Consider the following 27,719-nt stretch of genomic DNA (forward strand, 5'->3'; position numbering starts at 1 on the left):
CCCTTAGTCTGGGACCAGTGAATCAGAGTGGAGGTTGAGGGGCCCGGCTCTACGATGTAGTAAGGAAGAGATCCTCTCAGCCAGGTATTCTAATACTGCTCAACTGGAGTGAATCGTCTGGTTGTGACGAGCCATTAATCTTTTATTTTATTCCCATTGGGTTGCACGGTCCGATACGTTTATATTTACCGACAGTGTGCTTCATTACTACTGCGCTTGTTTTACCCAGAAATAAAATTCAACGAGTCTCGCGACACTTTTTTAGCAGGGTCCTGCCAATTTTTCATTGTGATGGTTGCTACGTACCATTCCAACCGGGTACCATGCAATAGAATATTTTTTTTATTTGAACTACGATGCCCGCACACGATAGCCTACTCTGGCGACACACTCTGCAGGATATATTTAAAGTCGACCGTGAAGAAGATGGCTTGCAAATTTGAATGTTAATACACCTACAGTATTAACCAGGGCGGCCCTGGAAATCGAACTGCAAACCTCTGCAACAAGCGGCAAACACGCTATCAAGTGGCTGGATGCGTCACGTGATGCCATTACATATAGCACGACACAGGCGCCTGATTTGGCGCATGGTGTCGCGAGTTTGGGGGCGCTGCGGTGATGATATGTTAACTACCTTGTCTTGTCTGGTATGCAGGAGGTCATGAGTTCTGATTCCGACCCTGACGCCTGCTGTATATTGGAAGTTTTTGTGTCTCTCTCCCCGTGGTTGTGTGGATTTTTCTCCAAGTCCTGCGTTTTTTCCCCTCCACATTTAAAAACATATATTTAGAATATTTGGCTATGATACATTTACATATAATTATCCCACTTCATTGGGCTATCATTTGTGGCCAGGTCGCTTCCATAAAAAGAACTATATACCTCAGTGGGCCTCACCTGGTAAAATAAAAAAAAGTTTTATTTTGAGGTGGAGCGGCGTGTTTCACACGCTTCTCCATTAGTCCAGCGACCTGGGTCTCACTCCCGGCCATGGATAATGTCAGCATCGTGCGCTAACGTGTACCAGTCCTGGGTTCCTAGCTGCACTGACCAGCGTGGTGAACAATGGCCATGACTGACATGGCATGTGGGGTGGGTGGGTGGGAGAGCCTTTTTCCAGTGGTGGATTGACAACGGTTTTAAACCGACCGCAATGATTCTCGTGAGCTTGAGAATATGATACGAATTGAATAGTGAATAGTGAGGAGTGTTAAAGGAGGAGATCACTCCTCAATTGTCCTGTAAATCATCTCCGGCACGAAGGAAGTGCAGAAGTGCAGGATGTCCTGGTGGCAATTGCTGAGGTGTATGTCGCGCTGCTCGTAGCCCGCATGCAAGGAAAGGTCCGAAGGGAACACCGTGGGAGGCACTATCTGTAGGGCGGAAGTCCCTGCAACAACACAAAGGGCGTCTCTTAACACGACTGGGACACGGACCCAGTAACGGAGACTTTGCGTTCGCAGTGGTGCGCAGGGCACGACTCGCAAACACTCGCCGCATTGAGAAAAAAGTTTCCAGTGTGTTTGAAATCGGACCCTTAAAAATAATCTTTCTATGGCGTAACATACACTTGGCGTGCTTTCACACACGAGAGTTGCGGCGCATGGTAATCGTCGGTGTACAACTTGTTAGGTTAGAGAAATAAAAAAAAAATTCTACAATATTTTCTGAGTACGGCACGTACAACCCAAAGCAGCCAGTTATAATGTTATATTTATTATTTAATTAGTGTTGCTGTTGCGTGGGTGAGAGTGCTCTCTCCTGTCATTAAAGTAAAAAAAATATATGGCAGCAAATTGGCATGATTGCCAGCAGAGTTAAAGCGAGAATGGGGGTTCCCGCTGGAAGAAAGGCTGCGGTGGCGGTTGTTTGGGGGAACGTCCATAGTGGCGGGTTTGCTCAAGGAGCCGCCGAGAGGGCCGGTGGCAAAGTGCTCCTTGCACGCACGAGTGAAAATCATAATAATATTTCTTTAATAAGACTGGAAGAATCCAATGAGCTATAAAAGCTCTTTTTCACAGGTGTCCAGTATGGGCGGGTCTGCAAGTTACAACAACAAACAATACAAAAAACAGAATAGGAGTGCAAAATAGACAAAAAAAGCCACCAAATAGGAATTAATAATAAATAGATTAAATAGGTCCGATTTATCAATCTTGGGCAAGGCAGCAAAAACAACAAAACATTCCCAGACCACACCAAGATAACACCACACAGCAGTAGTCCCTCAATAACATGCCACATTAATATTTAAACTATCAATACATAGGTAATGATCATGAATGCTTGCTCTTACAGTGGAACCTCGGTATACAACCGCTTTGGAATACGTCGAATTTGGTATACGTCGTGTTTTTTCGAGAGAAAAAATGTCTTGGGATACGACGCGTTTGCTAGAACTTGTATGGGTCGGGATGAGTCACCGCGTACAGTACCCGCGTATACCCAGTTCACGACTGAGACAAAGCGAGAGGGGCGGGGTGGCGTGGGAGAGAGGGGTGGAGGGCGTGGGGGAGAGGGGCGGGGGACGTGGGGGGCTGCCCCCATGGAGGGTGGAGCCTCGGGTCGAGGCACGCCACGTGACTAGCGCAGCTGGCAGCAGCTGGCAGCAGCGTGGTCACGTGGCTTCTGTATGAATTTTAATAATTAGTGTCTAAATTATTTTATACAACCCCATTAATGTATAATATGCCACATAAAATATCATTTACTTTCCTCTGGAACGGATTATTTCCTCTCCCTTTATTTCTTATGGGAAAAATTCGTTTGGTATATGTCATTTTCGGTATAAGTCCTACCTTTTGGATCAAATAAACAACGTATACCGAGGTTCCACTGTATTATGATTATGATATGGACGTGCAATATTTTATTTTCTGCAGAACCTGAACGTCAAATCTGCCTGCGTCTTGTTTTTTTTGTTCAGCAAGGCCAAACGCAGCAGCAGCACCTGGTCACTTTACGCTGTGAGTGTCGAATTTGGATTGGAGACGACAGTGTGAACCCGCCACGAGACAGTTTCACCTTTAAACTAAATGATTAACTATTTTTATTTTAGCAGGTATAGCCCACTGAGCTGCAATATAGCTCTTTTTCAGAGTGACCTGGCTATCACAAATTATAGCCGAACAAAGTGGCTTATCACGTGGAAATTTATAGCAGCCAAGAACTCTAAACGAATGTTTATTTTAAATGTGGAGGGAAAAACCGGAGGAACCGGAGAAAAATCCACACAACCATGTGGAGAGAGACACGCAAACTCCAAATATACAGCAGGCGCCAGGGTTGGGATCGAATCCACAACTTCGTGTATACCAGGCGAGGAAGTTAACATCTCACCCCCGCGTCACCCATTTGTTTGGAAAAGTTCGGCAAATCCACGCCGACTGACGGTAGCAAAAGGGCTGGCTCACGTTACCGACGGGGCGCATTACCAAAGACGTGAGCGCAAAACGCGGGAGAGCCCCATTTACCGTGCCGCGAGGTGATGGAGATTTCGTAGAGCGCGATGGCGATCACCGCGTCCGCCTCCAAAGCCACACTCCGCAGACTCAGCCTGGCGTGCGCCCGCGCCACCGACATGCTGGAAAGAGAGAGGTGGTGGGGGGCATCGCGAAACGAATATTTTACGGCGCCTGATATCTACGGTAATGTGTGAAAAGAACAAAAAATAAACAAACGTGCGCTCGCGCGCTAAATGAGAAAAACCCGCTGGACCCACGAGGAACAAATTAAGCCTCACTCTCCTGAACAAAATGTGAGGGCCAAAGCACACACCTCCACTCGGGCTGGGTGCAGGGCATCGCAACCCACTCACCACTGTGTGGAAAACGAGCAATCGTCCAATTAGTTGCGCTAAATAGCACCGTTAGTGTCTAGTCGGGAATAACACAACCTGCCTGCCCTGTCTACATCTCTGGCAGGAAAAAGCCACTTTCAATTCATTCATCTATGCCTGCGCACAACTTGTAAATGTCAGTGTGGGATCTGTTTACTTGTGCACACTGTATACACAACATATGCTCATTGTTACACTTTTTCCATTTGCAGAGGGTGCCGTTTACGCAATTCTAACCATAAAAACGAAATGCAGAGTTCTCAAGGAAAGTAATCATTTAAGCACCGCTCAGTAAGCCGAGAACATTTTCCAGTAAGAGCGCAGTATTGGTTTAAAATTGCTTTCATTTCTAATTTATAAATAAATAATGCACGTGCCACTAAACTTGTCACCGTTTAAAATGTATTCCATTACACCTTGCAATGGTAACCTGCACCGTGTATTTTTATTATTGATTTTACACCCTTCTTTAATTAAGTGCAACTGAGATATAACATACTCTATGGGTCTTTCGGTAAAGCCACGTAGATAGAAAAATAAAAAAAATAAAAAAAAATACAAATAAAAAATATCACGACGTTTCGATTGCAACACAAGCAATCGTCATCAGGTGAAAAAATACAGCAGAACTGCTGAGGCAAGAAAAACATAGCAGGAGAGCTGCTGAAGCAAGCAGTTATATAGGTTTGAGATGGGTGCAACCCAAGGGTAAGTGGGCGGGGCTAGAGATTGAATTTGCATGTAAATATAAGATCGGAGAGCTGATATACCCCGCGACTATGAAGCTGCGGAGGCAGCCATTGTATTGCGAGAGATTAGCATGACAATCTGTTAATGTGAGATTAGCATGTCAATGTAAGAAAACTTGGCGCCACCGAAGCTGTGGGGGTGTCCATTGTATTGTGAGAGATTATCATGCTAATGTAAGAAGGCCACCGCAGTGGCGGCTGTGTTAATGAGAAGACAAGCATGTCAATGTAAGAAAACCACCGTAACGGTGGCTGTGTTACTGAGACATTTAGTCTGTTAAAAAAAGAAATGAGAGCTACCGCCACATCGAGGAAAAGGAGCAGCGGTGACTATGTTAGTGAGACATTTAGCCTGTTAATGTGAAGACATTTAGCATGGTAATGTAACTCAGAGAGTCGGAAATATCTGCTAACATCGGCAGGTAGGATGGAAACATCACAGCCAGTTATGACTGAAACTGTTTAGTAACGTCTGATCCCATCTGTGAAGGATGTGATCCCTGACATGCAATACCCCGGTGTCTACAAACTAAGCTGTGGCTGCGGCAGTAGTTACATTGTGGAAACCAAGCACCGTGTCTCTGACCATGTTCGTGAACAGAAGGCAGATCTGAAACATGGTAGGACCAATACCTCGGCCATGGCTGATCATTGTTTAAACGCTGTGGGCACACACGAAATAGATTTTTCCAAGATGAAGGTACTCTGCAAACCTACTATCAACAAAGATTCGTTCATGAAGCCATCCAGATATATAAACACTGACACAATTTCAATCGAGAAGATGGGTACAAACTGAGCAATCATTGGAAGGACGTTATTAATCAGTTTCAGTCATAACTGGCTGTGATGTTTCCATCCTACCTGCCGATGTTAGCAGATGTTTCCGACCCTCTGAGTTACATTACCATGTTAAATGTCTTTACATTAACAGGCTAAATGTCTCAATAACATAGTCACCGCTGCTCCTTTTCCTCGATGTGGCGGTAGCTCTCGTTTGTTTTAACAGACTAAATTTATCAGTAACACAGCCACCGTTACTGTTGGTTTTCTTACATTGACATGCTAATCTTCTCATTAACACAGCCGCCGCTGCAGTTGCCTTCTTACATTGGCTGCTAATCTCACAATAACAGATTGACATGCTAATCTCTCGCAATACAATGGCCAACTCCGCAGCTTCGTAGTCGAGGGGTATATCAGCTCTCCGATCTCACATTTACATGCAAATTCAATCTCTAGCCCCGCCCACTTACTCTTGGGTTGCACCCATCTCAAACCTATATAACTGCTTGCTTCAGCAGCTCTCATGCTATATTTTTCCCACCTCAGCAGTTCTCCTGCTGTATTGTTTCACCTGATGACGATGGCTTTACCGAAAGACCCAAAGAGTATAAATTACTGCAGTCACAAAAGCTTTAAGTTGAGATATAACAATTTAAATTAATATTTAAAAAAATCACGTAACATTACAGTGAGAACATTTTCTCTGAAAAAATGTACGCTGGCCAACGATCATCCCTGTTTGAACGGCCTTTAGCAATTGCCCTAAATTCCACATTCCTATGGCAGAGGATAGTCACTCCATATAGTGACTCCCTATGGGATGGCTACAAGTGATGACAGTGATTTTAATGCTGACATACTTGTTGATCCTTGCTGTTGTGGTTGGAGCTTTGCGGACTGCAGGTGTAGTGGTGATACGTGCTGGGGTAGCGATCAGGTGCCAGCGCGTTGTGATTGGATGTGTGTGTGGTGACGCGCGCTGACGGTGAGGGATCAGGGGTCAGCGCGGGATCGTGGGTTGTGTGGTGCTGATTGGCTGGGTGCCGGTGACGTGCTGGTGTGGGAGTGATCGGGTGGCAGCGCGGCGTGATTGGTTGGTGAGTGGAAACACGCGTTGAGGAAAAGAGGATCGTAGAGATAGCGCGTTGTGATTGGTTCACTAACAAGCGATGCTCGCATCGAGGTCCGCATCCGCTCCGTCTCCCGGGAGGAGGGACTATATAAGGTGATGCGCACAGGCGCACAGGGAGAGTGTAACCAGCGAAGACTGAAGACGGGAGGAAGAGATAGGGCCCTGCGGTACCTAGTCCCGCTGTCCTGTGAGGACCGGGACTCTGTGTAACCCAGAGGCGGAGTGTAGGGTGAGCATGCAGTGTCAGCATGCAGAGTGTGTAGCCGGGGCCTAGAGTCTACACGAGACGAGTGATGTGGGTGTAGCCAGAGGCGTAGGGTCTACACGAGACGAGTCTACACGAGAAGAGTCCACACGAGACGAGTGATGTGTGTGTAGCCAGAGGCATAGGGTCTACACGAGAAGAGTCTACACGAGACGAGTGATGTGTGTGTAGCCAGAGGCATAGGGTCTACACGAGACGAGTCTACACAAGAAGAGTCCACACGAGACGAGTGATGTGTGTGTAGCCAGAGGCATAGGGTCTACACGAGGCGAGTCTACACGAGACGAGTGAGGTGTGTGTAGCCAGAGGCCTGGAGTCTACACAAGTCCAGTACAGTGTGTTATAAGAAGAATAGAGGTTACGAGTTGTACCGGTGTCTGGTGACCGTACTCGGAAGAATAGAGACCACACGTTGTATCGAGATAAGCGAAGATTTAATAAAAGAAGTGTGTTACCCATCAAGGAGTTTCCTGCCGTCATTTCCAATACTTCAACTGGCGTCAGAAGTGAAACTGTCTTCCAAGCATGGATACGAGGAAGACCATTCGGACCCACGGGAGTGACCGCGAGGACAACCTTGACGACCCGGGCCAGCTGCCGTCGGGGGGTGAGGACGAAGAATGGCCCACGCTGCAGGATCCGCCGGCGGCGCCGGAGGAGCGGCGGGGGACCGAGGCCGTGCTCCGGGAGGCGCACTCTCATCTGGCGGAGCTGCTGCTCGCCGCCGCGTCCATCCTGGCGGAGATCAGCTCGTCGGCTGGAGCGGAGACGGCAGCGGACATTCTACAGGGTCGCCCCGCAGATTCCCGCCAAAATGACTTGGCGATTCCCGCCATTTCATCGGCGTCGACTTTTGGCGGGAACGGCGACCGCCACGTGGCGGCAGTTCTCCAAGCGCGCCATCTTACGTCATCGACGCGCGCTGCGGACCGCCATCAGTCGTCCGCCATTGGGGCCGCCATCTTACACACCGACGGGGCGGCGGGAAGGAACCACGACGCGGAGGACGACTTCATTTTTCAACAGCGCCTCCCCGCATTGTCAGCCTTCAAGGCGGAAGGCGGGGACTGGGGCCAGTTTCAGCGCAGGTTTTTGGCGCATCAGGAGATGTCTGCCTGGTCCGATGCTACGGCGCTGCGGGCACTGCCTGCCATGTTGGACGACAACGCGCTCGCGGCCTTCATGTCAGCTCGGAGGTCGGACGATCCACGCTTAAGGCAGCGCTGGGTCTCATGGCCAGGGTCTACGGACCTCCCTCGGCGTGCCGCCATCATTTTTATGCGAGGCGGAAGGCGGACACGGAGACCGCGCTCGCCTATCGCACGGCATTGCTGGCTCTCGCCGATGCTGCATTCCCTCGGATGGACGAGGAGGGCCAGGATGCGATGGTTTTGGAGCAGCTGCTTAAGTTGGCGCAGGACCTGGGGGTCCCCATCAACACGGCCGACGAGATCGACATTTCTTCCTTACGGGTCGCTACGAGTATACAAGCGCACGAGGCCCTACAACGCAAACAGGGGGTCGTCTGCAACGCTGCTGTGGCCTCAGCTCCGGGTCCGGTGATCACCGAACCCCAAGTCGTCAGTCCGCGAGAGGAGGCGTTCACCGCGGGACGACCGGGGGACTGGAGGTCGGGGGGTCGGTCGCCTCTGCGATCGGCCCGCAAGCTGGAGCAACCGAGATCACCGACGACCCTCATCACGTGCTACAACTGCGGCCTCCGGGGCCACGTGGCGTCCGGTTGCCGCGCTCCCCGTCAGCGCGCCATGGGATCTCGGCTGGACGACGACCAAGGCCCCAAGGCATCCCTACAAACCCCGGCAAGTCGCGGCACCTCACATGCTCGGCCCACACACTCGACACGCATGGGCCGTCGCGGAGCGACGGAAGAGGGCCGGTTAGGGTTTGGGGATTCGGTTCGGCGAGGGGGTTTCGGCCGGGACTGGAGAGACATTGAGTGGTCGGAGTTGGGGCATAGAATTGTGGCTGCTTCAGCGGGTTCATCCGTCGTTGCGGGTTCTATTGATGGGGTAGAGGTCAGGGTATTGGTGGACACGGGGGCGTCGGCGACTATTATATCTGACCTCATTTATAACATTCTCCCCGTCCAGTGCCGTCCGCTGCTCCCAGTGGATGTGCCGTTTTTCGCCGCAATTGGGGGATCGTTGGGCATTATCGGTCAGATTAGGGCGACCATTTGCATTGGAGATATCAAATTGTCGGGACCCGTTTTCGTTTCGTCTTCTTTGGCGGTTCCTTGTCTATTGGGCACTGATTTTTTGGCTAAGATGCCCATTAAAATTCTAATCGATCAGCGTTGCATTGAACTACCTTCGGGTCGCCGTATTTCATTTTTGACGAGCCCTACTGAGATTCGGACGGCGTGCGCCACGATACAAGCATTGGCGACGCAGACCGTGCACGTGCCCCCGGGTTCACAGATGTTAATTCCCCTCCGGTTGCGGAAACCATGGGTGGAGGGGACTTCGGAACAAGGCATGCTTTTGGGTCCTTCTAACAGGGCTGTCGGAGGGGTCGATTTGTCGGTGGCTCACACTTTGGTTCGGGCGGACAAGGATCCGTTTGTGATGGTTTTAAACGCTGGATCGCGGCCAGCCGTCATTCAGCAGGGTACCGTGCTGGCTCACGCGGCGCGGGTTCCTGCGGAGGAGCGGCTGGTTGCGCACGTTGATCCGAGCCCCACGCAGAACATTGAACCGAGGGAGGACCTTGAATGGGTCCATTCGCTGTGCGCGGGCTCGGACGATTTGTCAGGGGTGCAGTTGGGTGCGCTGCGCGAGTTACTAATGGAATTTTCTGATGTGTTCAGTAAACATAAATATGACATTGGGTGTACGGATTTGGTACGCCACCACATTGACACGGGCGATGCGGCACCGGTCAGGTTAAATCCCTTCCGGCTGAGTCCTGCTGAAAAGGAACATGTTCAGTCGGCCGTTAACGATATGCTTGAAGCCGACATTATTTCGCCTTCCTCCAGTCCGTGGGGAGCACCTATTGTGCTGGTTAAGAAGCAAGACGGGTCCTTGCGATTTTGCGTAGATTTCCGTCGCCTGAATAAGATCTCTGTGGCTGACGCGTATCCGCTCCCCAGGATGGACGAGTCCCTCGATGCATTGTCTGGTGCGCGATATTTTTCGACTCTTGATTTGTTATCGGGATTCTGGCAGTTGCCACTCGACGAAGAGTCTAAACCTAAGACAGCATTCCGGACTCCAGGGGGCCTGTTCCAGTTTAACCGGTTACCCATGGGACTTCACTCCTCTCCAGCGACGTTTCAGCGCCTTATGGAGTTGGTTTTGTCGGGCTTGCAATGGGAGACGTGCTTGATTTACCTTGACGATGTCATTGTTTTCAGTAAAACATTTGAGGAACACCTCCAGCGATTGAGAGGGGTGTTCTTGCGAATGCGATCGGCTAAATTGAAATTTAAACCGGCCAAATGCCACCTTTTTCGTAAGTCCGTTAGATACTTGGGTCACATTGTCGACTCTTCGGGGATCTCTACCGATCCCGCAAAGACGGACTGTGTCAGTTCATGGCCGACACCCACGTCAGTTGCAGACGTGCGCAGTTTCATCGGGTTTGCTTCGTATTATCGCCGATTCGTTGAGCACTTCGCCACTATTGCAAAACCCTTGCACGCTCTTACGGCGAAGGGTGTGAAGTTCAAATGGGGACCGGAAGAGGAGGCCGCGTTCTGCGCCCTCCGGGACGCCTTGGTGGGTGCCCCACCCTTGCGTTATCCGGATTTTGCGAGTCCCTTCTTGCTAGACACGGATGCTAGCAACACGGGCATTGGGGGGGTACTGTCCCAGGTTGTTGGGGGAGTCGAAAGGGTGGTCGCTTATGGTAGCAGGGTGTTGTCTCCGGCGGAGCAGCGCTACTGCGTCACCCGTCGTGAACTGCTCGCCATTGTTTTTTTTGTACAACAGTTCAGACCGTATCTCTATGGGCGTCACTTTACGGTCCGGACGGACCACGCGGCGCTACAGTATTCATTGAGGGTCGCCCAACCCTCGGGCCAATTGTCACGGTGGTTGGAAGTCCTCCAAGACTATCAGTTCACGACCACATACCGTAAGGGGTTGCGACACACAAATGCCGATGCCCTGTCGCGATTGTTGCCGTGTCAGAAATGTGCGTGTCTATCGGGATCGGCGCGCTGTAAACCGCCGGTTGTGGAAGATAAGGGGGCATTGGCTGCGACTGCGGGCGCGCCAATCGGGGATGTCCCCGCTACCTCTCAGGATCGGGACTCGCTGCTCTCACTGTCGCTGGGGGAGTGGGGCCGCCTCCAAATGGCGGACAGCTCCTTGCTAGCATTGCGCCGCAGGGTTGGTGGTCCTAAAGAGGACCAGGAGCGAACTGGCTCCTATGTACTTAAACAGGGCATGTTGATGAGATGGGACAGTTTGTCCCGGCGGCATGCGCTGGTGGTGCCTTCTGCTGTAAGGGGGGAAGTTGTTTTGGCCGCACACGAACGCCTCTTGCATTTGGGAGTAAACAAAACGCTTGCCCTGCTTCAGCGGGACTATTATTGGCCAGGAATGGGGACTGACGTGGTAAATATTTTGAAGGGGTGCGTTGAGTGCGCCAGACGGAAACCACCGCCCGTGCCAGCTAATCCACCGCTGCAATCTATTCAGGTCTCGCGCACTAACGAGCTCGTTGCTCTCGATATTCCGGGGCCTTTTCCAGTCACGCCTAGAGGGAATAAATACCTGTTGGTGGGGGTCGAATATTTCACCCGGTGGCCTATGGCGTGGCCTCTCGCCAACCAGTCGGCAGCGGCTGTGACGGACGCCTTTGTCCAGGGCTATGTCCTGGACAAGGGGGCTCCCGAACGCTTGCTGACCGACCAAGGTAAACATTTTTCGAGTAAATTGTTGCAAGAGGTGTGCGATCTGTTGGGTACTAAAAAGGTGCGTACCTCCCCGTACCACCCGCAGACAGACGGGATGGTGGAAAGACTTCACAGGACTTTGACTTCTATGCTGTGCCAGCAGGTGTGTGAGGCACATGTAGATTGGGACCTGCAGGTCCCGGGGGTCCTTGCCGCGTACAGAATGGCCCCCCATGCAGCGACGGGGTTTTCACCATTATATTTGATGTACGGTCTGGAAGCCGACCCGCCCATGGAAACGCAGCTTGGCCATGTCCGCTCCACGAACCAATTCTAAATTGGCGGAACACATTAAATTCAATATTCACAAGCTAACAGAAGCAAGGGAGGCCGCACGGCTTAATTCGCGGGCTCGCCAAATTGCTAATGAACGGTTGCGGGCACGGAAGGTGTCCGTGCACGAATGGAAACCTGGTGACAGGGCCTGGCTGCATTGCCCTCAGGCGCCCTTGGCTACGTCGCCTAAATTGTTGAGGCCATGGCGGGGGCCCGTGGAGATCGTGCGCGTTGCACGGCCCCAGTGCGTTCAGATAAAATGGGGAAAACGACGGTGGTACGTCCACCCCTCCCGACTGAAACCGTTCTCGCCTCCATATGGCCTCCCATTGTGTCGTGAGGGCCGAGCATGTGACGTGACCGACGACCCTAAGGGGGTAATGTCTCTGCCTGATCCTCACATGTCTCCGCCTGATCTGCTCCCAGGTGTCTCGGAACTGACAGCTGCCGACCACCGGCGGCCGGATCTTCGCGGCGGGGCCGGCCCTTTCAGGCCCGTTCCACGCCGTCTAGAGCAGCCGGAGCCGCCGGACGGTCGTCAATGTCCCGTCCCATATGACGGACCGGCCAGACGGACTCGCGCCAGGTCGCGCTACTTTGTTTGACCTGCCACGTGAGGAGTCGAGGCAGTGGGAGCGCCTCGTCACTTCGTTTAGTTGCAGAGACGCGGGGCGCGTTCATTTTCTAGAAATCGCTTTTATTATGTTGTTCGTCGGGCTGTATATAGTTTTTTTATAAGGTGTTGTGTGTGGTATTGTTAACTTTTCTTGTGTTAATTGTCAAATTGTACATAGGTTGCTGTTGTGTTGTTGTTGTTGTGTTACGGGGCACACTGGGGGGGGGGTTTGTTGTGTTAACGATGTGGGAGGTTGTTGGTTAGCAGCCGGGACGGCTGCGAGCTATGTGGGGGGGGGGTGATGTAGTGGTGATACGCGCTGGGGTAGCGATCAGGTGCCAGCGCGTTGTGATTGGATGTGTGTGTGGTGACGCGCGCTGACGGTGAGGGATCAGGGGTCAGCGCGGGATCGTGGGTTGTGTGGTGCTGATTGGCTGGGTGCCGGTGACGTGCTGGTGTGGGAGTGATCGGGTGGCAGCGCGGCGTGATTGGTTGGTGAGTGGAAACACGCGTTGGGGAAAAGAGGATCGTAGAGATAGCGCGTTGTGATTGGTTCACTAACAAGCGATGCTCGCATCGAGGTCCGCATCCGCTCCGTCTCCCGGGAGGAGGGACTATATAAGGTGATGCGCACAGGCGCACAGGGAGAGTGTAACCAGCGAAGACTGAAGACGGGAGGAAGAGATAGGGCCCTGCGGTACCTAGTCCCGCTGTCCTGTGAGGACCGGGACTCTGTGTAACCCAGAGGCGGAGTGTAGGGTGAGCATGCAGTGTCAGCATGCAGAGTGTGTAGCCGGGGCCTAGAGTCTACACGAGACGAGTGATGTGGGTGTAGCCAGAGGCGTAGGGTCTACACGAGACGAGTCTACACGAGAAGAGTCCACACGAGACGAGTGATGTGTGTATAGCCAGAGGCATAGGGTCTACACGAGAAGAGTCTACACGAGACGAGTGATGTGTGTGTAGCCAGAGGCATAGGGTCTACACGAGACGAGTCTACACGAGAAGAGTCCACACGAGACGAGTGATGTGTGTGTAGCCAGAGGCATAGGGTCTACACGAGGCGAGTCTACACGAGACGAGTGAGGTGTGTGTAGCCAGAGGCCTGGAGTCTACACGAGTCCAGTACAGTGTGTTATAAGAAGAATAGAGGTTACGAGTTGTACCGGTGTCTGGTGACCGTACTCGGAAGAATAGAGACCACACGTTCTATCGAGATAAGCGAAGATTTAATAAAAGAAGTGTGTTACCCGTCAAGGAGTTTCCTGCCGTCATTTCCAATACTTCACAGGTACCAATTTGGGTAACCAAAGCTATTGTGACTGATGGTCTTAGCCCTTTACAGAAACCCCTATGCGAAACGGGTATTTGCACTTTTCCCGGTGATACCCGGGAGCCTGAGCGTCTATGTCTGAGACAGCGGGGGACACAAAAAACAACACCACCAAAGAGAATGCCTTCTTGTCTCACAGGGTGCGGAGTGCGGTGGAGGGGAAGTTGGAGCCATGCGTGGAGGAGGCGCGCAGCCTCCGGCTGGACAGGTAGTATCCTTGAATGAGCTGCTCGGCGCTGGGGCACAGCTCACACGGCTGTGCTCTGGCAAACTCCACCAGCTGCAACAGAGATAGTATACACGGACACACACGGACCTTGACCCACATTTAATGCATATCAACTCTGCAGGAACTCATGCACATCTCCTGCATCTGCCATTCATCACATTCTGATTTGACGATTGCAACTCTCTCGTCTTCAAATGCCATATTATCCAAAACAGTGCTCTCAGACTTCTCACCTGTATGTGTAAACTAGAACACATCACCCCAATACTCCAATACTTCCACTAACTCACAATACAATCCCAAATAAATTTCAAGATCACATGAACAGTCTTCAAGACCCTCATTGAACTCACCCCTGCCTTCCTCTCCCCTCTCATCTCCCTAAAAACAAAGATAAAGATCCTCCGTATAGGCTTAACATACTTTTGGAGCAAGTGCTGTTAGTGAGCACCTATGAAAGCCGGCAGGGCACACGAGGGGGTGGGTGGCCAACACCACGTCCGGCCGCCTTTGTCTCCCCAGAGTGGTGATGTTTACACACCACACCAGATACTCATTTGAGACTGAGTCGATCTAGAGGAGGCTCGGGACCGGTTCAGATAATCGTCACTGGTGTTGGCCGTGAGCAGGAATGGAACTTGGATTGACAAGTTCGTAGTCCAGCGTGCTAACCACTACACTACCGCATCTTTCTCTGCTCCCCTCCACACATGCTCCTACATCTCCACACTTATCTCCCACTGCTCCCGTCCACGCACGCTCCTACGTCTCCACACTTATCTCACTATGCTCCCCTCTGCACACTCTTCTACCTATTCCCTCTGCTCTCAATGAACTCCTCTCCATGCATTCTCTGTTTCAACTATGAAAGGTTCCCATCACAGCCTTCACTCAATGAGTGGGAGATCGCTTATTCACCCTTAGAACGCCATTCCTCCAGCCATCTGTGCTGTTGACGCCCCGCCTCTGTTCAAGTCCAGCCAGCCAATACAAGCGTATTATTTGATAACTCCACTCACTTGCTGAGGTTATCACGTAATTCACCGTTTATGGCCACACAAATTTTTTTTAACCGTTACTGTTATGCCACGTCAGGTGGTACCGACAAGAGAAATATCTGCTCTGGGCTCATGGACTACACAATGTCTTGAGATGCCGTCACAATTATAGACCATTTAAATCCAAACTGTACTGTTGTGAGTACCTATTAATGGCTGCAATAGTTCAACAGCAGTGGTGTGACCAGCGTGTACCCAAGATGCCTTTGCCGCTGCAGGGCTGGTGTTTTTGACCGCAATGTACGGAGGTATTATTTTTATGCTGTGTTAAATTGGAAAAAGCCAGAGCCAGATTCAAAACTCAATTGTTACCGCTGTGCCGTGCCAAAATTTGAACTCGGGTCGTGGGAATGAAGCGTTGCGCTCTAACGGCTAATGTACATGAATGGGTTGATACTGATATGAACGAGCAAGCATTAACTTACATATATACATTGACAAACAAAGACAAAGATCCCCCGAATTACCTAAACAGACTGTTGGGGCAAGTGCTATTAGCGAGCACTTATGAAAACCAGTATGGCACATGAGGGAATGGGTGCCCACCACCACGCCTGGCCACCTTTGTCTCCCTAATGGCAATGTTTACACACACCAGACCAGGTACTAATTTCAGGCTAAGTCGACCTAGGGCAGGTCCAGGACTGGTTCAGATAATCATCACTGGTGTTGGCCATGAATGGGAATCGAACTTGGGTCACCGGGTTCGTAGCGCAACATGCTAACCACTACACTACCGCTACTTTATACATACGCACACACATACATATCTATAAGCATGCAGAAACGTTTTAATACGAGCACACACATGTTACACATCCACAGCCTTCCGCATGCGTTGAGACCCATCTCTCTATAATGTATGTATGTTGAACTTCTTTCGCACCGTACATAGCCAACCATGCTAATCAGAAGTGCGGTGTATGTATGTATATTGAACTTCTTTCGCACCGTACATAGCCAAGGACAACAAACTAAACATCAAAAAGCAGTTCCAAAGAAATTAGTTTTAAATTCAGGAAATTAGTTTTCAATTTACGTGTCACACGGGCGCGTACACGCACACACACACACCGCGTCACTCTCGCGTACGTGCAGCACGCACCTCTTCAAAATGCCGAGTCATGATCTGCTCCGGGATGGTATAAATGGGCTCGTTGGCAAGCATCGCCTTATTCAGCACGTGCTCGGCCAACAGCCTGCAAGCTCCGTTGCCGCTCGACTCATTGCCCTCGCAGAAGACGATGAGGCCAAAGGAGTCAGCAAGCGGCAGCGGGATGAGACCCAGCTCCTAGTTCGATGAGAAAACGAAAGGAGGCAAAACCAGTCAAGGACGGGCCATCAACTCGGTTGCATAAGTGCCGCAATGGCAACAATTGTGCCTCAAAGCAAAATCCATTGCTTACTATGCTACAAAATATGCACACCTTGCAATCTGCACTAACCAGCGTGGTGAAGTATGACCAGATAAGTAAGTAACCTATGTGGCGCGGGGAGGCCCTCATGCAGCAATCGACCAGAGGGCTGTATATGAATATATACATGTTGATTCATACTTAAGTTAGGCAATGTAATCAATGACCAAACCTATATCATTAAGAACCCTCCACTACCCGACACAGCCAAACAAAAGTAAATGTTTTGTTCCTATTGACACAAATCCGGTCAAATCATCATGTGGCGTCACCCAAAAAAACAATTACGAATCATTATATCGGCTGTGAACACCTACATATTAAATGTATGCATGTCATATATGCAATGGGTTCCTATGAACGATGCAGCCACTAGTGGCCGCTACAATGTAAAAAAAGTATAAAATCAACGTAAACTGAATCGTGATGATTAATCACATTACAAGAGGGTGGGAGTGGCAATACCCTGGTGCCCAGAGGGGCATCTTCCCACAGACCCCCCACCGTCTTCTTCAGCAGCGCTGCAGAATCTCCCCCCAGGGCCCACACGCTGCAGCTCATGGGCAGCTGAACCTCCTGGGCCACTTCTTCACCAAACTTCTTCTTGGGAATGGGAACGGACACCAGGCGGCTCTCCAGCGCTGAGTGGTGGCAAGGAGGCGCAGTCACGTCACATAAGACACATCCCGCACCATGGCGCCAAACAAGCAGGGCCATTACAGGCAGTTTGACTTATGAACACCCACACTTACGAACACCCACACTTACGAACCAGCTTCCATGATTTTTTTTTTACATTGACTTAAAACTCTCACTTGCGAATGGAACAGGGGCACTATTTTGTTCAGCTGAGCGATCCTCTGTGAGATGTCATGAGTCAGCTTTGTGCTGGGAGTGAGTATTTGCGTGTCTTGACATTTGAATACAGTAGATTTCTGTGTTCCGACTTAGGAAACCGTTCGACTTATGAACAGGTCTCGGGAACTACAGTAGAACCTCGGAGATCAACGCCCCAGAACTCGAACAATTCGGTGATCGAACAAAATTTTCGACCATTTTTTGCCCCGGACATCGAATAAAAATTCGGAGGTCGAACAACTGGAAAGAACCTGTTTGGGCCGACACACGTAGCCAGGGCGACCGAGACAAAGGCGAATGACCCAGTTTACGCGTAGCACTCGCCCAGTGCAGACCCGCAAAACATCGTTCCGTTAACTTTTTCGTTTATTTCATTTATTTTAGTGTTATTTTTTGTGTTTATCCATACACAATGGCTCCTAAAAAGGTTAGTAGCAGCGATAAGCCAAAAAGGAAGGTTTCGAGAACCTTCCACTCAAGCGATCCACTCTCCTTACTACAGGTAAAGTGAAGTTCAATGTTCATTTATTATTTTAATTATAACTGTGTTTCTTGTTTTTTGTATGCTTTTATGTACTGTACTGTATTTTAATATTGTAAACTTCGTGTAAAAATGGCCCATAATAGGAGCATCCTTGGGTGGGGAACCAATTCATGCTATTTCCATTCGTTCTTACGGGGAAAATTGATTCGGTGTTCGAACAAATCGGTGTTCGAACACGGTTTCGATCTCCGAGGTACCAGTGTAATTGTGTCCATAAGTCAAGGACTGTCCGTCTACCTATGAGACCTTTTCTTTTGCTAGTATTAAAATGAGGGTGGGGGGGGGGAATAAGAAAAGGCTTTATTACCCCTTCCGGAAATAACACAGGAGCTGTGTTAAAATGTTACATCTCATGCCAGATTGTAATCTAAGTCATATATGATGTATTTGTCATAACTATGAGAGTGAGCATCATCTTTAATATCAACTATTCTCTGTCCCTTGCTGGATGATAACTACGATTCAGTTCTAGCATGAAATTCTGTCCGTGTGTAATCTATAAAAATTATCTTAGTTAAATTCAGTTCACAGATTGAACATCACATTATCCAGATATTTTTTCTGCTTCCAAAATAAGTTATTACCTGAGGATGAATTGTATTTTAAACAACATTCCATGAATACATTCACCCAGTAACATCACACATTTGAGCAGTTTTGAAAAAGTAGGTTATTCTTCATCAGTGACACTCTTCTAAACTGAAAATTTATTGCAACTAAATAACAAAAGAAAACCGATCAAATGTTCCTCCTTGAGCAGTTTTGCAGATCTCCCTTGGAAAGTGAACAATGTAAATAAAACCACCCTGACCTGCCTCATTAAGCAGGCAACATGCTCGTAATGGTTCCTTGAATGAAAATGGCTCTAACGCTCTCAAAATACACATCTAATTGTGCGCATGAAAATGGAGTATTTCATATTTGCACAAATTAATTTCACATGTTAAAAAGTAGACAAATAGATCAAATGAGACAGACGACCCAAACGGGACACTAAGAAATATATTATTGAACCAGGTCAGCACCCTGAATGGTGGAAATTCATCGTGGCCTGTAACTGCAAGTGCAGTCGAACAGCGAGTGCAGTGGAATAGCGGGTGCAGAGGAATGGCGAGCTACGACTGCTGACCATTCTGAAGCGCCTGCAGCTTCTCCTTCTTGTAAGAGGATGTCTCGCCGATGCAGCAGATGCCGCCCTTGGCCAGGAGAACATGTCCGGCATGGATGCTTGCCGTGGCCGTGCCATGCTCATCCCTCGACACAGAGGCCAGGAGCTCCCCGCTGGGCGGGCATTGGACGCCTCTCTCCACCAGCCCAGCCGCATAGCTCAGGAGCCTGCAACAAAAAAAGCGTCCGCTCCGATCGTGGTGGTGAGCCACCACTGCCAAAGACCAATGCGAATCTCATGGGTAAATACGTTACATGAGTTATTATGATACAACCGTTGGCAGAGGTGGCCAGGTGGCGCAGAGGGCTAATACCAGAACACAGTTATAACTCGGCACTGCTGGGATCTAGGGTTTGAATCTGGGTTAAACCCACTTGTGGTTAATCTTTAGTTCATGAGGGTAGCAAGTTTATGTGTGTATTTTTTACTTATTACGCACTGTACACAACCAACCATGCTAATTGATGGCCACAGCACAATTATCAATAGCTGTACAATAAAGGTAGCAGTGAGACAAATGCATAATTGTGTCACCCTCATAAGTACAGTAATCAATGTTAATGGGTCACCATAGTGTAAAGGCTAGCCCTCTTAATATATGAGGTTCTCAGAGGCAGATGGCAGCAGTGAACAACGATGACTATACTGCACTGATGAGTCCTAATAATGCAAAAACAGGTCCACAGTTGTGTCTTTGTCTCCACATTTTCTCAATTTATTTATAGTGGTTTAAGACAAAATGGCCACAATGCAGTTCTTCTGAACTGGTGGTTTAGCATAATAGTATATGCAATGCACATCTTCAGAATCATCTTTATTTTTCCTGGAGAAATCCAATTGGCTATGAATAAATTTTTTCACAGATGTCCAGTAGGGGCGGATCAAAAATATATATACACAGGCCTGCACTAATTTTCAAGTTGTGATGGGTTTTCCCGTCATTTACATATTTGAAGCATCTCTAGTGGCTGCGGGGGGGGGGGGTCATGCAAACCAATTACATTCCAATAGGAGAGTAGCTGAATCTCCTGGGCATGTATGTGAGCATAATGACAGATTAGAATCAATGTATCCTTGCATGCCCACTAATCCCCACTGACCACCGCACTGTTGCTATCCCTTCTCACTCGCGCTCATAATTAGTGCGCAAGTATTATAGATGGTTACCGCATCAAGTGCCTTGAGATGCGCTTCTGTGAACTTCTAGATTACTCCTCCTTCCGATATTAGGAAACCATTAGAGCTGTGCACTTTTAAATCATCCAGATTGAAATCTATTTTCTTTAGAACTGGCTTTTTGTGTTTAGTTTCTTGTCCTTCACTCCGCACCTCCAATTATCACGGTTGGCTACGTATGGAGCGAAATAAGTTTCAACATACACACGGATATAAAAGTGGCCTTACCTGCCGATCACCAGGGTTTCTCTGCCAATAACCAGCAGGTCCAGGAAGTCCTTGCTTGTGCTTCCGTCCGCGCTTGTGTGCAGGAGGCTGAGCAGTAGCACCAGCTTCAGGGCGCTGTAGGTGCCGGGTGGCGTCGCTTCGGCGGCGAAAGCGTGAGCGAGGCACGCGGCAAACGCCCAGGGTGATACGCACATCCTGGCATGCAGGTTCTTCATCTCTGCTGGCAAGTCGCGTGGTCCTAGCACACAGAGGTGTACACAGTGAAACTCTCCCGCACCATGAACTCACATGGGGGGAGAGGTGGGTGGGGGGGCGCTCTTGGCAGATCCTATTATCCATGAAAATAACTCATGGATATCGTGGAAAATAGGATGAATTGCCTGCGAAACACCCATTAGCTATAGGATGGATTTAGTGCCCACACCAACCACTATTGGTTGTGCATATATATGCTCTATACTTATCTCCTGAAAAAATGTGCATTTTATATTCTGCCAAAACTATATTGCTCAGGAGAGATGTCACTGGCTTTTAATTTGTTCCAGTTGCAAAAAAAATCTCCAATTTGGCATCTTACTCTGGTGAGTGATGATGAGTCATGTGGCTATGCCATGAAAATATTCACTTTGTTAGTGAATTGTCACAGTTCGGGGTAGTGAATTCTTTACTGGCCTCATTATTACTGCCTCTTTGTGTTGTAACATGTTCTGTTTGTGAATTTCTGTTAACTTCAACAATCTAAACCACAAAATTATAATTTACTGTGCATTACATTTCACGTGCATGATTCAATGCAAGTGTCGCGAGCATAATAATATATTTTGTTAGGCGAATCGATGCATCGTTGCATTCCCGAGTAGGCCCAGCGCTGGTTGCATTTTCATACAGTGTCTCTTATGTGACACTGTAGGGGGGGTCCGGCCATCTCAAACTGGAGCGTGTAGCCACGGTCAGCCCACTACACTTACCTGCCGTGACGTGCATTTCCACATTACTCGCTTCCATGCAGAACATCGTATCTGTTCCCGTGCCGACATTCGCTGGAATGCCGCATATGATGTACCTGCCACCCATTTCTGCTTTGTTGGTCAGTTCATCTGTTGAAACAGAAACACAAAGTTGTCGCCATGTGCCACACAAACCAGAGACCAGCCTGTCGCATCTCCAATGCTGGAGGGTCAAAGCTTACGGAGCAGTGGCAAATTGGTTAGCGCACTGTGCCATGCACTCGGAGACCTGTGAGCAGGGCTATCATCAGTGGTGAATGATATGTGAACCAGTCCTGGCCCCCACCTTTCACCAACCTGCACTGACCAGTGTGGTGAAGTATGATCAAACCACCCTATGACTGACATAGCGTTTAGAGGCCTTCATCCAGCAGTGGTTGGAAAAGGGCTGTACATTATTACCATATTGTTATTAAAGCTTGCTCTCATATAAATGCATGTAACAAACAACAATGTCCCTTACCGCCGGAAGCCTGATTGAGTCTCAATACTATTTCTAAAAGTATCCTGCACTGGAATGTTTGGCCAAATTCCATAAATTAGTGTTTGGATTGTAGGAGCAAACCACAGTGCCCAGAGAAAATCCACACATACAAGTGGAATAAACATCACACTCTAAGCTCTGCGAAGATACTTTTAATGAATTTCTGTACCTCTGTAATAAAGGACACTGTGACAGGTTGTCACTCTCCGTTGTCCTTTATTGGGTTCTCTCTCACACCCGCTGGGCCTCGCTCCGACCTTCGCCGCGCGCCCCACGCACGCTCCGTGTGGCACCCTCTCCGTCCTTCTCCGTGCGCCCCGCGCACGCTCCGTGTGGCCCTCGCCGTGCCGTCACCTCCGGCCCCTCCTTGTGCTCTCTCCTCACCCTGCTCTTGCCACACCGTCCTTCGGGTCCCCCACACCCGCTCCGGCCCTCTTCTCCCTTCCGTGCCCCTCGCACGCTCCTATGCAACTTAGGGGAGGTCCCCACCGGAACCTGCGGGCAGTGCAGCCAGGCCATGTCCCCCACCCGCCAGGGGGACTCACCATGCGACCGTGGTGCACAACGTTCGTTCCGGGCCTGGGTCTTGGCAGTAGCCAATCGGGCCCCCTCCCGCGCCTCCGTCACGCGACGGACGGTGTCTCGAATATAATCGGGAAGAGGCCTAACAGGACCCTTCACCCCCGAGCCCAGCTGCACGTACACCGGCGACACGTTCTCGCGGCCGTACATCAAAAAGAAAGGCGAGTACCCCGTCGACACATGCGGCATCATCCGGTACGTGGAGAGAACCCCAGGGATATGCAAATCCCAATCAGCCTGCTTTTCGCTAACCATATGACAGAGCATCGCCGACAGGGTCCGATTAAGACGTTCAACCATCCCATCCGTCTGCGGATGGTAGGGAGACGTCCGTACCTTCTTGGTCCCCAGTGCAGCACACACCTCAGCCAATAATTAAAAAGAAAAATTTCGACCTTGGTCCGTAAGCAAACTTTCCGGTGCCCCTTTGTCCATCACATATCCAAACAGGAATGCCTCCGTGATAGACGCCGCTGACTGATCGGGTAAGGGCCAGGCCATCGGCCAGTGGAAAAGATATTCCACTCTGACCAATAAAAATTTGTTACCCCGAGCGGATGGTGGAAAGGGCCCCAAAATATCCAACGCCACTAATTCATTAATCCGTGACACCTGTATGGACTGCACTGGCGGAACATATGGGTGTTTAGGCGGCTTCCGCCGGGCACAGTCGGAACACGCCCGAATGTGCCCGATGACATCAGTCGTCATGCCGTGCCAAAAGTAATCCCGCTGTAATGTCAACAATGTTTTCTGCACTCCGAGATGTAACAACTTCTCGGAATGCAGAATCCGAATCAATTCATGTCGCAGCGACACTGGCACAACAAGCCGCCAGCGATCGTGCAAGCCTTCCCTCCACATGAGCAAGCCATCCCGGAGAGCAGCTCCCGGCGCCCCATCGGACAGCGGGCCACCCCTTACCTTCGCGGCCCGACTCTGCAAAGCCTCCAGCGAGTCGTCAAGCAATTGTTCGCGAACCCATACAGAACGTGACAAATTAAAAACCCCATCAGCCAGCTCTGGACACGCGGGAGCCTCAGGCACCTCCACCGCGGACATAACCGCCCGAGGTTCCCGCGGAACCCGCGTGCACCTATTCGTGCCCGAAGTACAAGCGCATGGGGGCCCCTGCGGCAATCTAGAAAGCGCGTACGCGTTCGCGTGATGCGATCCCTTCCGGTACTGAATTTTGAATGAAAACTCCTGCAGGGTTTCCAACCATCGTGCCAATTGGCCAGACGGTTGATCAACCCTCAGGGCATATTGCAGACCAGCATGATCCGTGCGCACAATAAACGTACGGCCGTATAGATACGGCCAGTATTGACGAAGAAAATGTACTATGGCCAAGAGTTCCCGACGAATAACGCAATAGCGGGTCTCCGCCGAAGACAGCACGCGGCTTCCATAAGCCACTACGCGTTCGACACCGTCCCTAGATTGGGACAGGACGGCCCCAATCCCCGTGTAACTCGCGTCGGTATCCAGGATAAATGGCCGAGTAAAATCCAGATAGTCCAGCGTCAGTGCCGATGCCAACCGATCGCGCAGGCTCTGAAATGCCGCCTCCTCCTCCGGTCCCCAACTGAACCTCCGGCCCTTCGTCGTAAGGAGGTGTAAGGGCCTCGCGATCGTGGCAAAGTCCGGCACGAACCTGCGGTAATAAAAAGCGAACCCAACGAACCGACGCACGTCCCCCACTGAGGCCGGAGTCGGCCAGTTCCGGACGCACGCCGTCTTCTCCGGGTCAGTGGCCACCCCGTCCGAGCTGACTATGTGGCCCAAATAGCATACGGATCGCTGCAGCAGGTGACACTTTTTAGGCTTAAATTTTAAATTAGCAGAACGCATCCTCGCGAACACCGCGTCCAATCTCCGCAAGATGTTCGTCAAACGTGCGGTTGAAGACGATAACATCGTCCAAATATATCAGACACGTTTCCCACTGCAGACCGGTCAACACGAGTTCCATCAATCGCTGGAACGTCGCCGGGGCGGCGTTCAAGCCCATGGGGAGATAATTAAATTGAAACAAGCCCTGCGGCGTACGGAAAGCCGTCTTTTCCCTCGAGGACTCATCCAGGGGAAGTTGCCAAAATCCCGATGAAAGATCGAGAGTAGAAAAAAATTTGCCCCGGACAAGGCATAGAGGGAATCTTCCATACGCGGCAGGGGGTACGCATCCGCAACCGAGACTTTATTCAACCTTCGAAAATCGACACAAAACCGCAATTTCCCATCCTTTTTCGTCACTAGTACCACCGGCGCGCCCCACGGACTGTTGGATGGGGAAATAATATCGGCGGCCAGCATATCCTCCACCGCGCCCCGTATATGATCCCGCTCCGATGGACTCAACCGATGCGGGTTCATCCGAATCGGAGCGGCATCCCCCGTATCAATATGGTGGGAGAGCAGAGAAGTGCGTCCCAAATCGAAATCGTCCGAACTAAAAACGTCGGAATACTTTCCCAACAGTGCGCGAAGCGCGGACCGTTGGTCGCCAGTTAAGGACGCATTTTCCCGGCACAATTCCGCAATCCAGCGGTCGTCCTGTGCCGTGGAGGTCGAGACCCCCCCTACGAGGCCCCGGGGGCCCCCCTCGACATGGGCCGTGAAGGCAGTCGTAGCATGAGCTAAAACCGTTCCGGCCGGCACACAAACATTATCTGCGGTCCCATTCAACACTTGTAAAATCGGGGGTTGACCCGGCCGAACAATCGTCTGCGCCCCGACCAGCGTCAAACCCCCCCATATAGCATTGGACGGCGACAACAACACACCTTCCGCCCCCTTGATTCCCAGCACCGGTTTCCGATAACGCAGCGGAATAAGCATTTGCGATCCAGGTGGAACATCAACCGATACGTCGGAGAGCGCCTGCACCTAGCGGTCAGGAACGGACTGGCCCCAAGGTGATGGCAAGAAGGCAATTTGGCGGCCCCCCGGTAATTGGATGCAATTCTGATCAACCCTAATCTGAATGGGCATTTTCGCCAGGAAATCCGTTCCCAACAAGCAGGGCACAGCGAGGGACCTAGAAATCAACACCGTCCCAGAGACCGACACACCCCCAACCGTAATGCTGGCGTCCACCTGACCCACAATGCCCATACTTCCCCCATTCGCCGCTACGCACGAGTCGTAAACCGGTCGCACCCGCTCTGGAGGAATGGACAGGAGGTGAAATATAACGTCCGAGATAATGGTCGCGGACACACCCGAGTCCACCAAAATACGCACGTCCACACCTTGGATGGAACCCGGCACAGTGGATGACCCGGTAGCGGCCGCAACCACCCTCCGTGCCAATTTACGCCACTGTGTCAACGAGCGACGCGGCCCTTCTAGCGTTCCCCCATTAGCAACATTATCCATACCCCACGGCGAAAGTGATGCATGAGGTGATAGGCCTTGCCGGGTGTCTGATGCGTACCGACTTGCCTGTCGTGGTTGTTCTTGACGCGGCGCCTCCTTGGCAGGGGCCTCCTGCTGGAGCGGCGGATGAGGGCGAGCCCAACATTCTCTGGCGAAGTGCCCCCGACGACCACAGCGGAAGCACAACAGGTCGGGCCGTCGTCCGGCGCCCCCCCCTGTCTTGTCCTGGCGATCTCGCAACGGTGGCTGCCGTCAACTCCGCAGGCCACCTCTCGTCCGGCACGTACACGGCCTTGGACAGGTCCCATCCCGTGGCACCGCCCTCGATCTTGGGGCTCCCCATCCAGGCTGTGACTTGCTTCCACCGACGCAGGTTAAATTGCGCGTCCAGGCACTTCACCGCAATCCGGGAGGTCAGTTGTTCATGGCCGCACACAGGCATGGGAATGCCCAAATCCCTGGACAACTCCAACATTTTTCCTAAAATCAAAGGCTCTAGCAAGTCAGGCTCCGTGTCCGGGTATGCGGCCATAGCCAATTCCAAGACGGCACCACGGTAAGCCATGGGAGATTCCTCCGGAGCCCGCTGCTGTTGAACAAAACCTGCGATGAGCATCGTCGGGGGCTCATACGCTTCCGCCATTTCTTCAAATACATCCTTCAGCGTATTCTTTCTTGCGGCTTTAATGGAACGGAAAAACCTGACCGATTCGTCATCCAGAAGCGTCGGAAGAACTTCTAGAGCCTCCGCATCCGTCCATTTTGCCGAGCGGACTGCGGCCTCAAAGCGGCAGGCGAACGCACTCCAGTCGCCGCCAATTGAAAATTCCTTGAGCGTCGTCAGCCGATGGCTGCGGGTCCCCGAGTCGCCATAATCCGCCGACGGTGTTTGACGCGGTGGCGACACGATAGCATCTTCCCGCATAGCCAAGATGGCGGCCTCCCGTGGAGACAAGATGGCGGCTTCCCGCGGTGACAAGATGGCGGCTTCCCGCGCTTCGGCCCCGGGCGGGAAGCGTCGCGTGGGCCCCAATGGCAGACTGCTCTCCGCTCGGGCGATGCGGCCTCACCGCCGTCGTCACCAGGGCGCACAGTTGTGTCAGCGTGGCCCGCAGCAACTCGAGTTGAGCCGTCACGTGCCGCCAACCTTCCTCAGCGCCCGCTGAAACAGACCCCGCCACGCCGATGATTTCTTGCACCCCCGGCGTGTCGCCCGTCCGTACTTCGCCCCCTCCTTCCATCGTCGGGAACGCCGCCTCAATCGGACGCTCGTCTTCGTCGTCCGAGGATGGTGCAGGTACGTTCTTCTTCTTAAGATGCTTAGACATCTTGGTTCACTTCTGACACCAGTGTAATAAAGGACACTGTGACAGCTTGTCGCTCTCCGTTGTCCGTTATTGGGTTCTCTCTCGCACCCGCTGGTCCTCGCTCCGACCTTCGCCGCGCGCCCCGCGCACGCTCCGTGTAGCACCCTCTCCGTCTTTCTCCGTGCGCACCGCGCACGCTCCGTGTGGCCCTCGCCGTGCCGTCACCTCCGGCCCCTCCTTGTGCTCTCTCCTCACCCTGCTCTTGCCACACCGTCCTTCGGGTCCCCCACACCCGCTCCGGCCCTCTTCTCCCTTCCGTGCCCCTCGCACGCTCCGTGCCTGCGCACGCTAGACTCC

The 27,719-nt window shown here is 51.2% G+C and overlaps 1 protein-coding gene across 2 annotated transcripts in view; it reads right to left on the minus strand.

The window, feature by feature from the left end:
• Nucleotides 1–1,213: 1,213 nt before the first annotated feature.
• MCMDC2 (minichromosome maintenance domain containing 2) overlaps nucleotides 1,214–27,719 on the minus strand; it is a 36,838-nt gene continuing 10,332 nt past the window's right edge. For both annotated transcript variants that reach the window (XM_078881820.1, XM_078881819.1), the window contains 8 exons: nucleotides 21,570–21,698; nucleotides 20,602–20,839; nucleotides 19,159–19,364; nucleotides 17,093–17,268; nucleotides 16,318–16,503; nucleotides 14,063–14,205; nucleotides 3,477–3,586; nucleotides 1,214–1,393 (listed from right to left, as the gene is read on the minus strand). In XM_078881820.1, coding sequence (XP_078737946.1) covers nucleotides 1,227–1,393; nucleotides 3,477–3,586; nucleotides 14,063–14,205; nucleotides 16,318–16,503; nucleotides 17,093–17,268; nucleotides 19,159–19,364; nucleotides 20,602–20,839; nucleotides 21,570–21,698 — 1,355 coding nt within the window. In that variant the 3' untranslated portion in view covers nucleotides 1,214–1,226. The remainder of the gene's footprint in view (nucleotides 1,394–3,476; nucleotides 3,587–14,062; nucleotides 14,206–16,317; nucleotides 16,504–17,092; nucleotides 17,269–19,158; nucleotides 19,365–20,601; nucleotides 20,840–21,569; nucleotides 21,699–27,719) is intronic.

This window comes from Lampetra fluviatilis, chromosome 62 (assembly GCF_964198595.1).
Source record: "Lampetra fluviatilis chromosome 62, kcLamFluv1.1, whole genome shotgun sequence".
In the NCBI taxonomy this organism is placed as follows: Eukaryota; Metazoa; Chordata; class Hyperoartia; order Petromyzontiformes; family Petromyzontidae; genus Lampetra; species Lampetra fluviatilis.